This window comes from Nothobranchius furzeri, chromosome 15, assembly GCF_043380555.1.
Source record: "Nothobranchius furzeri strain GRZ-AD chromosome 15, NfurGRZ-RIMD1, whole genome shotgun sequence".
Lineage (NCBI taxonomy): Eukaryota > Metazoa > Chordata > Actinopteri > Cyprinodontiformes > Nothobranchiidae > Nothobranchius > Nothobranchius furzeri.
This window is the reverse complement of record NC_091755.1, coordinates 53651128-53664612: the sequence shown is the minus strand read 5'-3', so window position 1 is coordinate 53664612 and position 13485 is coordinate 53651128. Positions and strand designations below refer to the sequence as shown.

The window sequence follows — 13485 nt, the reverse complement described above, 5'->3', positions numbered from 1 at the left end:
AACTAGACCAAACAAGGTACCCAACACGTTATCCTATAGACCCCACAAACGCATCAAACTATTTGAAATATTTAATATAATGACTACTCTATCCTGCAGATATGAATTTACATTATCATTGTATTATTTTACTTAATAGTTCCAGTTTAACATGCACATATTTTGGGGGTACAATCACGTGTGTGTGTTGGTTAATCAATAACATTAGACAGGTGTAATTTAAATGTTCCCCTTAGACACTCACTCACTGACACCATGGGTACTGATTAGTCTGTGTAAAGCGACAATCTGCTTCTGAGGTGATGCATGTTTGACAGGCAGACATTATCAGTCTGAACAAGCTTCAGTGTGGATAACATGCATGTCTACAGCCCTGTCTTTGCTCTGTAATCCCTCTGTGGGTTTACAAGGATTATGAGCAATGTTTGAACATGGTTTATTTATAAAAGACAAAATGAAGAGGAATTCAGGGCCACTGCATGACTATCAAAGGGCAGTTTGCATCTTACTTGTAAAATATATTTTTGCAAAGAAGAAACCTTGCTATCATACTTTTTCTGACCTCTTAGTTAATCTGAGGTACACCTACGGGAAGCATCAGTCGGTGGGGAGCGGCAGTGAAACATCACTGCTTCAATTAGAATCCATTATAGTCTATGGAGTGGAACAAACCAGCCGTGACACAGCAATTTTCAGATGCGTTGCTAAAGATAGGGTTGGGTTATTTTTTATTTATTTATTTATTTTTTTTGGTGAGCTGCTTCTGGGATGCGTCAATTACTGCAGTTAACAGGGTTAGACAGGAAATCACACATGGCTTTAGTGTAAAATCCCTGGTAATTTTCTAAATAAAGGTAGAGCAGTGATGCAGTGTCATTGATATGAAGCTTACGTGTGACGTAACAGCTTATTACAGCATTGTTCCAGAAGTGCAGCGGATTGTTTTCATGGTGGAGAGGAACAACATCTTATGACATCAAACAGCGATTTCCTTCTTTTTGGTTCAATGGCGGATTGCATAGACAAACCGTAACCTTTTGAAGTCTCGAGTGGTTGTGTGATCTCGTGAGTCGAGCGAGAGCCCGGCAGTGAAGCAGCTTTGCTGCTGAGACTATCCCGGTGCGCACTCAAGTGCAGTGATTGTCGTGAGTAAACCGTTCAACACCGCTGATGCTTCCGGTGTGCAGTCGGTCTTAAACACTCTAAGTGGACCATGTCAGCATCTTCATCCTGCAGACTAAAGTCATTCATTTAACCATATCTCCAGTAGTGTGTTGTACTGATGGGATAAAATTAGCATAGAGAGAAATAAAGCAAACTAGAGAGTAAAGGTCCACAGGCGTGCATGCATCCATGGCAGGTTGCATTAACGGTGGAGGGGAAACACTTTGATAGAGAGGATGGTTATTTTCAGCCCTTGCTGCTCATGAGAGAAATGGCCCAGATTTAGAAACCTGACCTTCTCTTGTTTTTTTTTTTTTTTGTCGGGCTTCATTACTCATCACTCTTCACTCTGTAAAGCATATCTGTCACTGCATGATCAGCCACCAGAAAGCATGTCATCATGGAAGAAACATTTCATTCTTTGACCCAATTCCAATACTCGCACTGTGCCTTGCTCCTTGAACATCTTTAACATCCGAGTGCACTCAGAGGAAGTGTGCAGGTTCAAGTGTGTATTACACAAGTGTGCTAACAGATGCCGAAATGGGTCAGTGACTGTTGCATCATCAACTACGACGCATGCCCAGATGCAGACACTGTTTGTGCTACTTTTATTTTTTTAGAAATCTTTATAATGTTGTGGGGTTTGAGGCTAAGATCTCCAGTCAGATTGCAACACTGCAATCAAAAGGCAAGACAAAAATTGATGAGTGATATGTGGACAGATGCCACGCCACCAACGGCGCTCTTAAGAGCGGCGCCGGTAAGACTGAAGCAACTCTAATCAGGGCTCTCGTAACAGCAGCAGATCCACCGGCCTGTCCTCGGTGGGGTGACGCGGTTTGTTGTGATTAATTCAGAGAGCATCGTCCAAACAAACAATTGACAATATTTACATTTATTGCTGTGTTGTCTTAAAATGAACTTTTGTTTGAAAATACATTTTTTCAGAAAATGCACTTGAGCCTTTGTTCCACCTTCTCAAAATTCCCATGCAGCAATTGATTATGTGTAATATCCTTCGCCCCAGTCTGCTTCGATGCAGACTGGGTAGATCAAGGCTGCAAAAGGGGCGTGGTCGACTTACACACTTGAGGATCGGGACATCCTATGCACGTGCACCACTGGACTGGAACGTGCAATTGAAGTACGCAAGGGTGGAAGTGCGAGTTTTGGGATTAGGCCCTAGTGGTGATAGAGGACATGGCATCCTCATCAGAATTAATATTGGAAAATACACTGACGGTACTGAACAACGTCACAAGAATATTTTACTAACATTCCTTATTTTATTTATTTTTTTACTTTGTAGGGTTTAACAGAGCTCAAGTCAGACAACCAGAGGCTAAAGGATGAAAACGGGGCTCTCATCCGAGTCATCAGCAAGCTGTCCAAGTGAAAAGATGTCTGAAACTCCTCGTGTGTGTTTGTGGATTCTCCAACTCTGTTACAGCATTTTATCCGTCCACAAGATTCCAGGTTGTTCTTCCAGTCTGTTTGAACTGATTCTAATGATTACTGGTGAATGTTCCAAAGATCCAAAAATAATCACGTTCAGCACTTGTCATGGCTGGGCTGTACAGTTTGATCATCTTGATTTCATTTTCTTTAAACTATTTTGTTCACATGTCCATATTGACCAGGTGTTCTATTAGAATGATGATCCAGAAGGTGTTTGCATGACAGTACCTGATAGTAGTAACCCACCACATCCACACAAGTTAGTCACCACATTTAGCACCTCATAGTTTTTTTTTGTTTTGTTTTTTTAATTTGCTGTGGGTGAACGTATGAAACACTTTTTAAAAACTTCCAATTTCTGTCAGACATACTTTGGGTAAAGTTAGAAGTAAAACACGCTTTAGAGAGTTTTTCTTTGAGTTGTGTCAGCTTCCCACAGTCCTGCGCCTCTGAAACTGGGTTTTAATCACTCCGAGTCACGTAAACCGCTCTAGGTTGGTTCTTCTACAGGGCTCTATAGGTTATTATGTAGTACACTAAAAAGTGTGGAGCTTGTAGTTCCCTGTGTTTTGGCCCAGAGTTAAACAACGCACACACTAAGCCTTCAGTTTTAATTTGTCAACTAAAAGGTTTCCGTCAGAGCCAAGAGTGTGAACGTGATGGCTCTCCTAAAATGTATATACAGTATCACATTAAGTCTGACCTGAAGACAACCCATGAGCTTATGTAAATAAAAAGAGAAAGCGATATATATTTATTTATTTAACAAACATTTGTTTTTGTTTTGGTTATCCTAAAGGCGATCCTCTAATGAAATAATGAAAACTAAAGTCAGATCAAATGTTGCTAATCACATATGTAAAAATTAAATCTGTCCACCTGTGAGCGAAAACACAAAATGACTTTGCACACGTATAACCAAACACTCAACTCCTGGAGTGAAGCAGACCTCAGTCTCCTGATTAAAGATGTTTTGGCTTTTTTGCACGTTTTGCACTTTTTTACTGTTGAGTTGACCAAAATGCCCCAAAATGTACTTGTGCATGTGTTTCCAGTGTTACGTCAAAGGGTGGTTCAGATCCTTCCACATGTTTGGTAAAAAAGTAAACTGAAAAGCTCCTTGAGCATCTTTAATTGTGGGAAAGCTGACAGCGAGCCACAGTAGGGCCAGTAAGAAGTTTAATGCTGCAATCTTAAACATGTCATAGCAGTTCATAATAGTAATACTAATAGGGTTAGGTCATCATTGTAAATTTCACTTTACATGGTTATTTCTATTAAATATGATGTTTGTTTGCAGCAGAAATCTGCAGCAGGCCCAACTTAAACAAGAATCTATGGCTGGCATTCTTTACGTTCTTTAAAACTGATGGGAAAGTATGGTTTGATAAGTGTTTGGGTGAACCACTTAACACATTTCTAATCTCAAAAATGTCTAACATTTCTCTAGGTCAGTTCATCCCCAGGCCAATTCTAATTGTAAATGAGAACAGGTTCATCATGCATCACAAGTGTGATTAGGTTTTGGATTTTGACTCATTAACTGCCAGCCATTTCCTGATCAATAAAGCCCTTTGCGGCCAGCGTTTCGCTGTTTTTAAGAGTCACAGAATGTTGCGCTCTATGATGATGTCAATGCCAAAACTACTAAAACAAAAAGTAGACTCACCTCTTACATCAGGAAGAATCTGCGTGTTTCAGGCATTATCTGTTCTTTCATAATCCGTTGTCAAATGGTGATCGGCAGAAGCTTTTCCGGTTCACGTCTCACTTTTTTTTACAGTAGTGGCTCAAAACGATCTCGTAACACATGGATTTTCTGCTTCCTGATCATGTGACATGTGACATATGTGGAAGAAGATCGGCTTTAGAGCTGAGATGTTTGTTCTCGCGTTACGGGGGCTCGTTCCGACGCTCACACAGTAAAAATATGTGTGGGCAGTGAACGGTTGGATTTAAAAAGACGGCTCTAGTCATCAATGGCAGTTCATGAGTTAATCACCTGAAACTCTGTTCTGAGCTGAATGATGTCTTAACTGTGAGACAGGAAGCAAATTAGTGCAAACTGGTAACCATAAAGTACTCAACTGGTATGAATTGTCTTAGAAGGTAGAATGGTTGTTTGAACTTTCCCATAGTATGGTGGGCATCATGCTCAGGCATGAAGCTAAATGAAGAAAATCCTGAACAGTAAATGAGTCATTGGAGCAGATCAGGAGCAGCGAGAAAACTCTTTAAAGTTATGTGATTTCTTAAAGATTGAGAAACAAACATTCCCAACATGTTTTGCTCTTTCAAGCTGGATGTGGATTGTTCCAGTGTTCATGTTCAGCCACCTAACAACCCACATTCATAATATTCACTTTAATCAATAAAACATTTCCGTGCATATCAAACACAAACGACTCGTGGTTATTAAAAGGCCTTTATTTCCTATTTGTTTTTACAGAACTGGTAACACTTATGATAAATTTGTAATAAGTTATTTGGTTCCCTTGATAACTTCAATAAGGAGCCCCAATGTATGTCCATGTAAGGGTCAAGAGGAGTTTGTGAGCAACGTTTGTGTCCAGTCAAAGGCTAAAGCATGCGATCCACAGTAGGCACAAGTACTGACATGAACACGCGCACCACGACACTAGACACAAAGAAACAGCTAGGGGACACAACCTGACTGTCCTCTGATGGTTTGGGAGAGGATGAAGAAAAAGAAGTGAAGCAGGGATAGAAGGAAAAGAAAATACAGCTGCATTGGGGATGAGCAAGGGAGGGCTGAGCACTCGAGAGGGGTGTTTGGGTTACGGTCCTCCATGTTCGGCAGTATATGTTTTGTCCATGTGGTAAACATGAAGGCCAGCACTCTTTATGCTCCACTAAAGCCGATTCAGATTCCTCTTAATGACACTGGCAGCTGGTTACACTTAAGACAAGGATGCCAACAGACTGAAAATGCTACACAAAAAACCCTCTTGCATTGCCTCAAACACAGTCTCACCTTCTTCATCACAAATATCCTTCATAAAAATGAATAATCAAAATAGCTGAAGTATTACACCTATGCAAAAAAGAAGACATACAGAAGACACAAGAAAGCATGTTTCAAAGCAACGTCGGTCTGCTGAGAGACTCAGCAACACATTTTGGCAAGATGGATAATGGACTGAACTTTGCATGGTTTCCCTTTTTAAATCTCTGCGTTTGTTCAAAATAAAACAAAATACACTACATCTGCATGACTGGTGCACAGCTGAACAGCACCTCTTCAGATGCGTTTTGTGCATAAGGTATCATACATCTACAGGCAGCTATAAAACAGACATATAGACATACATAACCCATAACTGTTTTTAGAATAATACGTGTCCACAAATTAATGTATGTTTATGAATGAGTTATGTGTCCCACACATGCACTGTACTGTAAGTTTTATTGTCCATTACTACATTTTTGTTTCATATCTGCAGAAAAGCCCATAATTTGACAAGGTGACACACCTCCTAATCTCTGTCCCCCCACTGAACTTCCGGAAATGGTTGACTGTGGCAAACCTGATCAGTTAAAGGAAACCCATAATACCTTTACATGTGCTATAAGTTCACCTGTAATCACATTAGCCTCATTGCTATCAGGTGCATTCTGTACTCTGTATGAATTTTTATCTTGGCTTTACAGAACCAAACAGAGGTGATGAACGCTGGCAGCTGTAATCAGGTGGTGGCAGTATTTTTATATAATGACTGGAACTGCATTTAAACTGCTCTCAGTGCATCATTTGGTCACAGTCAATAGCATCAGCGGGACATTGCTATATTGCATCAGACAATGTGCAGCTTCATGCAACACACTGAGGATGTTGCCAGAACAGTTTACTTCATGAAAACTCTGACTGAGGTGACAAAACAGTTTTGACTCTTAGAAAATAAAAAAGCACACAACTCTGCATCTTGCTTTCTAACCAGGAGCTAAACAAGACCCGACTTATTTTAGTGTGGTTAAGAATAAGAATAAGAATACCTTTAGTAGTCCCTCAGTGGGGAAATTGCAGTATTGCAACAGCACAAGTACAGTAAAGGTAAGTGCTCTGTTGAAAAAGTACAGCTCGCTGCTAATATACAACGTGATTAAAAAACTACTATGTACCTGAAGGTCCCACCCACCCACCTACACACAATAATAGGGATAAAATGAAACTTTTCTATGATTTAACTTTACATTTTAAATAAAGTCACTGTCCCACTCATTCAAATGTTGGGGGCTGGACCTAAACGTTATATTGCAGCCAGCCACTAGGGGTCAGTTAGTTTGTTTTGGCACCAACTCTAGTTATTGTTTAATGTTTGGGATTTAGCCACAACCGAGAAAACTACAAAATGTTGATGTTTATTTCAAACTCCCAGGAGATCTGTCATGTTGGGATGTAGCAGTCGCTAATGGTTAGCTTCTTTTAGCCGAGACACGCTCTGCTCTCCCACCTTCCCCGTCACCAGCCAAGATGGTGAGTGCCAACTTTATTTATATATATTTGTTTTCATTTCTGTATGTAGTGATCATAAATACCTCTTGGCAAGAGAGCAAGTTTTATTATTAACACTGCAGCTGTGAGTCTGCCAAAGTTTAAATCATAAACGTATGCATAGTACTATGAGAAGGATTCAGGCTATAAACCTGGGTTCAAGGTTCTTTTGCTTCATTTTAATCATTGTGGTTTGAACTTTTGATTAAAACAACAACAGAAGCCATCCTAACAAACCTCCAACCATCCATCGAGTATTTTTGATTGTACGAATATGTTCTCCTGCAAAACGGGAAGAAGAAAAACTACAAGCACGACCCAGTTTGGTTCATAAATTGCACTCTGCCCTAAAACAGACCATACTCTCATAGATATATTTTAGGATCATCAGTTAAACCTTAATGCGGTAACATCTATTATCTATACCAACTAAACAGGACATAGATTAGTGAACACAACACAGTAAAATCAGCTACCTGGATGAAACAAGTACATCAGCAGTTCTGAAAGTAGAAAACGAACACTCCCTCTGCTGAAGTCGCAGCTGCATTCACATTCAGCAGATTGGTTTTACCCTCTTGATGAACAAAGACCTCTAAAGGGATGTAGAACAAACATATACCATGGTAAAAAACAGAAGACGTCAGATTTTTCTTTCTTCCTTCTTGTAAATAAACTCGAGCTGTTCAGCTGAGTTCTAAAGAGTTAGTGCTTGAGTTTTATGGCTTTTAGTTATAACTTATTAATTGGGACACTACATTTTACAGTCCCCTAATTACTAAGTACTTACATTGTAATTACATAGTAAGTTAAAGTGTATTATTGTGTAATTGAAGTGTATAATTGTAATTAAGTGTAATTATTGTGTAAAGTAGTATTTACTGGGAATGGTTAATAAAAATAAAACTAGAATTGAACCTGAGTTACATGGTAATAACTGTTTAAGAGCTCAGTAACAAAAATACACTTTAACTTACTATGTAATTACCATGTAAGTACTTAGTAATTAGGGGACTGTAAAAGGAGGTGTTACCTATTAATTTATTTTGTTTACACGCACATTTACTGTATAATAAACAGAGTAAAAGAGGGACAGTCATAAAGTGTTGCAGGTCAGTCAAATAAAAAAGGCTAAATAACGTTTTACTTTAAAAGGAAAAGAGGGGATTCCAAGTCGGATTGGAATCTGATTATTCCGTGTTTATTTTGGCCACGGACATATAAAGTTTAGAATAGGTCCATCACATTTTATTCTTGTCACAAATAACATGTTTTGTACAACTTCAATAAATAATAAATCCTCTTTATACATAAGTATTTAAGTGGACTCCAGGGGCGTGTCCAGGTAGTGGCCTGGGGTAGCACATGCCACCCATGGAATCTGATTGGCCACCCCAGGTGCCAACACACTAATTTACCTTTAAATAGGTTTTTCATTGTCCACAAAAGGCTTAGGGGTAAAAAAAAAGCATAACAATTGGTGCCACCCATGCACAAAGTTGTGCCTCACCTGGGCCACCCCATTTTAAAAGATCTGGACACGCCCCTGGTGGACTCTGCATCCATTACTAGAGACTTGGAGATCCCCTTTGTCAAACCAAAAATAAAGAAATAAAAAGGTAAAAAGTACAGATCAAACAAGAACATTTGAAAATACCGGTGAACAGAAGTGAATGGCAACAAAAGCTTACCCAAAACTGAAATCTGAGCACAAGAAATCTGGATAGCAAGCATGCGGCTACATTTTTCTTCCTACATGAACTCACACACAGCACTGGACAACACACTTGCTTAAGAATTTCAGGCGTGAAAAGGTTCTTGTTATTAGTAATAGTACTATAATAGCTGGACGACATTCTCTCCAATGACCCTCATGGAAAATAAATACACACTTTGCTCTATTTAGAAAATATACAGTGCATCTTTTTTTCTTTTGTTGTGTTATTAAAATGGCAAAATGACACCAATTTACATACACAAGATATTTTTGCTTTGTCTCTAAAACATGCTCTTATGTACAGTATTTTGTATAAACATGCAATGTGGATGAGCTATGTATACAGGCCAAACTAACACCGATGAGTTTCTTCATTGCTTTCATGTTGCCTTTTCTTTAGTGTTGTTTCATTAACTGAGGTAAATTTGAAGAAAAATGATTGATGCAAAGGTCTATGTTACACTTTCCAACAAAAATATGGGAACACATGAACAAACATTCATAAATGTCCCCTCAAAAAATCTATGGTGATACCAAAAAAAGGTGTTTTATGCTTGCACACAGTCACGTAGCAGTTTTCAACATCTATGCATTCAATCAGATTTTTTTGTTTGTTTTCATTTTGCCATTCATAGCTAACCCAGTAAGAAAGCACACTGGCATCCAAACACATTTCACACCTTTAACTGAACAAGAGTGATGGACTCTGCTGCAAACCAAAGCCCATCACCAGATATTTCTCTTTGATAAAATCTTCATTCGCAGATACAAAGAGCCAAAGAATTCCACTGACGTTACTGTAGCCATAAAGGAAACAGGAAATAGGGAATATTACGTTTTGAAAAACTCTCACAGTTGTAAATTAAGCAGCATTCTAATGGTTTTTAATTTTATACATAAATCTGTTCATCCATCCATTTTATTTTCCTACAAAGACTGTCCATCTAAGGTAAACATTCTAGGGGGAATCCCAGACATCCCTTTTCTAAGAGGTTACCAAGGTGGTTTTTAAAAGCTTCAGTTCTGCCCCAAGGATTTCTTCCAGTCCTGCAAGGATTTACCAAACCTTACATAATCAAGAGCCTTCACCAGTGTACTCCCAGAGGGACGTACCTGGAAAATCTCCTGAGAAAGATGACCAGGGGGCATTGTGTTCACATGCCCAAACTGCCTCAACCAATTCTTCCAGTGAGGAGCAGAGGCTCTCTGGCCATGGCATGGTAGAAGTGTAAGAGCAATCATGGCCACTCTATGGAGGAAACAGTCAATCCACTTGTAAGCAAAATCTTTGATGACTATAGGTGGAAGTTGGAATGCGGACAAACCAGAAATTACCTTTTGGCTTAGTCACATTTTTACCAAAACAGACTGAAGCAATGCCCTTGTTACAGCCTTAATCCTATCAGTCTACCATTACTGTTGAAGACTTCAGAGTACTTAAACTCCTCTACCTAGGGCAGAGACCACCCCCAAACCTAGAGGGTGTATTCCACCTATCTACAGTGGAACCCATGGTCTCAGACTTGGAGGAGCTGACACTCACTTAGCTGTAATCCTCTCCAGGATACGCCAGAGATCATGGCCTAAAAATACTAACAGAACCACATCATCTGCATAGAGCAGAAAGCAGACCCTGCTCACTGTGACTACACCATGAGAGACACCTAATGAACAACACTGACAGGATCAGAGACAAGGAGAAGTGGTGGTGGAGTCCAACCTGCTCTGGAAACACGCTCCTTTGTGCTGAGAATGTGTTTCTTATAAAAATGGGAGATTAGCAGGCTAACGGCTCAGCAGAAATTATGATCAAGTAAATGTGTGTTTGGTTCAAATGTTCAATAAATGAAGTGTCCACACTGCTGTTTTTAGGAGCTGTCATTTGGTCATTTGATTGAAAGTGTAGCAGCTCAGTTGGCATCTTTAATTTGCTTTTGATTTCACAGAATGAATTCTTTGGCTCTCTGTACTGAACCGCATGCATGTGGCAGCACTGAACTCAAATGTTCTTCTTTTGCTGCATGTTTAGAAGACAAGGGCTGTCTGCGTGTGCCACAGAGAGATTCAGTTTCACCACATTTTATCACAAAGGAACAAAAACAGATCAAAGACCAGTGTCGATAGCACAAAAACAGAACGGTAACCAGTAGTGCAATTATAATCAACAGTTTGGTAAGCTGTGTATAAAACACACACGGACCAGTGCCTTATAGACCGTATTTCTGCAATCAAGTGAGAAATGTAATATCTGAACAATTAAACACTCACACATACGATGAGATCAGTAAGCAGAAACAAAAGCAACAAAAAGAACCTTCTAAGGAATTAAAGCTCTGACTTCTTACAAATGATATCAAAATTTAAGGTGCTTAAGGAATAAAAATGTTTGAAGTTTAACAAAATTGCAAAAGAAAAAAGGGAAAATGAAGAGAACAACACCTCTAACCGGAAGGCGTCCCTGGTAGTTGAAAATTGCTTATTTTGTTACTTGGAAGGCTTGTCTCCTTTATGACTGTAAGACGGTTATAGGGATTCCTTTGAAGTAAAACCCTTGTGTCAGGTCCATGACTAATGACAGTAGCACTGAACAAATGAGATACAGAAACAGAGGCGTTGGGAAGGGGATGCGGTAGACTGTAGGCAGTAATCAACACCTTGTAAATATCATGCCAGTGGTGAATGGGATCAGTCTCTGTTGCTCCCGCTCTGATTTTTAAACCCTTTATTTACTTGTTGTTGTTGAAATGACAGACGCGGCTTTTTGTCTTTTTTTGCACAATTAAAAATGCACAGTCATCCTTTTTACCCACTTGGACTACTTTATATAACCAACACTAGCCATAAGCATTGGTTCATTGATAATCCAACTTCAACTCTTTAAGTGGGAGCTCTGAACAACAACCCATTTAAAAAAAAAGGCATGGAGTTTCAGTTTCCTCTCAGGTTTCCTGAGATGATGGGTGAAAGGTTAACCAATCAAAAGGCAGTGTTTGTGGGTAACTGGATATGTGCCTGTCCCTACTTTGCTACCCAGGTCTAGGAATGTACTTTAAACTAACAGAATCATCTATAGGATGATAACTGGCAGGTGTGGGACATGGTGCACAAAACACCTACGGAATGGACCTGCTTGTGTTATTTCTCTATAATATGGCAGTATAAAGCATTTTATTATTAAGCGCTATTCTAAGCAAACTGTGTCACTAAAGGGAAAGGGTGAGAAGTACAATGTGAGTGAATGTATGTTTTATCCCCTCCATCAACAGATTTGGCGCTCCTACAACAGCGACCTACTCTGATTTTAGATTAATGGAACCACTACTCCGATAGAAAAATAGATCTAAAAGAACCTAACTATCTATTCATCATGTATCTTGTCTTCTTTTCTCTGTGACATTAATAGAACATCATATTGTAACTACATTTCCTTTCATGTCAGATAGTTTCTATGGATCTTTTGAAATGCGAAAGAGGAAGATGGGGGTGCAGATGGGGTGTTCTTCTGGAATATATTCTGATATGTGGGACTTGTGTGGAGCAATGGGAATGCATGGGAGGTGGGTGCGGAGGGACTAGGAGATTACTTCTTGGCATTCAGGGCGGCGAGGGCAGCATCCACCTCCTCCTCTGGCTGAAGCGGATGCCACTGGGCGATGGGGCGACGGGGGTTGGCCAGCATGTCGGACCAGTGTTTCAGCCCGGCCCCCGTGGACTTGCTTCCCACCCAGATCTTCCCAATGGCATCATTCTTGCCGATCTTGTCATAATCCAGCACCGTGATCACAGCTTGGATTTTCTATTAGAACAAGGAGAAATCAATGCAGGTAGGTTCAGTATGCTGGAAAGATTCTCTTTAGTAAGAGTTTTACAAAACTAAAGCTGGATGACCAAATTTTGAACTTAGAAGTGTTTGTTTTATTTAAAATCCATAGTGCATATTAGGATGCACTATTTTGCCCAAAATATTGCAACACCTCAACAAATCAGTAAACTCTGATGTTCCAATAAAGACATGAATGATGGAACAAATTGTGGAGGAACTTCACTAGCCTGAGTCTTAACTTCAACCTGATAGACGTTATTTTGGGATGAATTAGAGAAAAAAAGACAGACTCTCCTGTCCAACACCAGCAAATGACCTCAAAAGCGTTAATGGAAGAATGGTCAAATATCCCCATGAATATTTTACTAAACCTTATGAAACGTCTCAGAAAAGGTGAAGCCGTTTTAGCTGCTCTGCTCTCTCCTGGATGCTAAATCAGCAAAAGCCAAGGTGGGTGAATCCATGAATGCTAATCTTCAGTGTGATGTAGATCCCTTCTTGACACATTTTTTTTATCTGGCTTTTAACGCAGGTTGACTTGAGCATTTTAATATTTTTTAACAATATTTATTATAAATTGTGACTGTTGTGTGCTAATCTTATTTTAGGGTTTTATCATTGGTTTGTTGTACCTTGATTAATTTTACCTTGTACGGTGTTTTGGGTGTAGCTTTGCTGCTGTAAATGCACTCTATAAATAAAATTGTCCTTGAACTTGACTGACCTTTCTAATCTGAGTGGTTACCTGTCTATCTTCTATTGCTAGCTAAAACAGGAAATAGGGGTAGAAGACTAATTTCACGTGAA

At 39.5% G+C, this 13485-nt stretch overlaps 2 protein-coding genes across 6 annotated transcripts in view; one reads left to right on the top strand and one right to left on the bottom strand.

Moving 5' to 3' along the window:
- LOC107391259 (protein phosphatase 1 regulatory subunit 12B) overlaps window positions 1-5560 on the top strand; it is a 28212-nt gene extending 22652 nt beyond the window's left edge. For both annotated transcript variants that reach the window (XM_054746122.2, XM_054746121.2), the window contains one exon: window positions 2477-5560. In XM_054746122.2, coding sequence (XP_054602097.2) covers window positions 2477-2563 — 87 coding nt within the window. In that variant the 3' untranslated portion in view covers window positions 2564-5560. The remainder of the gene's footprint in view (window positions 1-2476) is intronic.
- The window catches only part of LOC107391261 (synaptotagmin-2), an 85830-nt gene continuing 77379 nt past the window's right edge, over window positions 5035-13485 (bottom strand). For all 4 annotated transcript variants that reach the window (XM_015968465.3, XM_015968467.3, XM_015968463.3 and 1 more), the window contains one exon: window positions 5035-12651. In XM_015968465.3, the coding sequence (XP_015823951.1) occupies window positions 12436-12651 (216 nt within the window). In that variant the 3' untranslated portion in view covers window positions 5035-12435. The remainder of the gene's footprint in view (window positions 12652-13485) is intronic.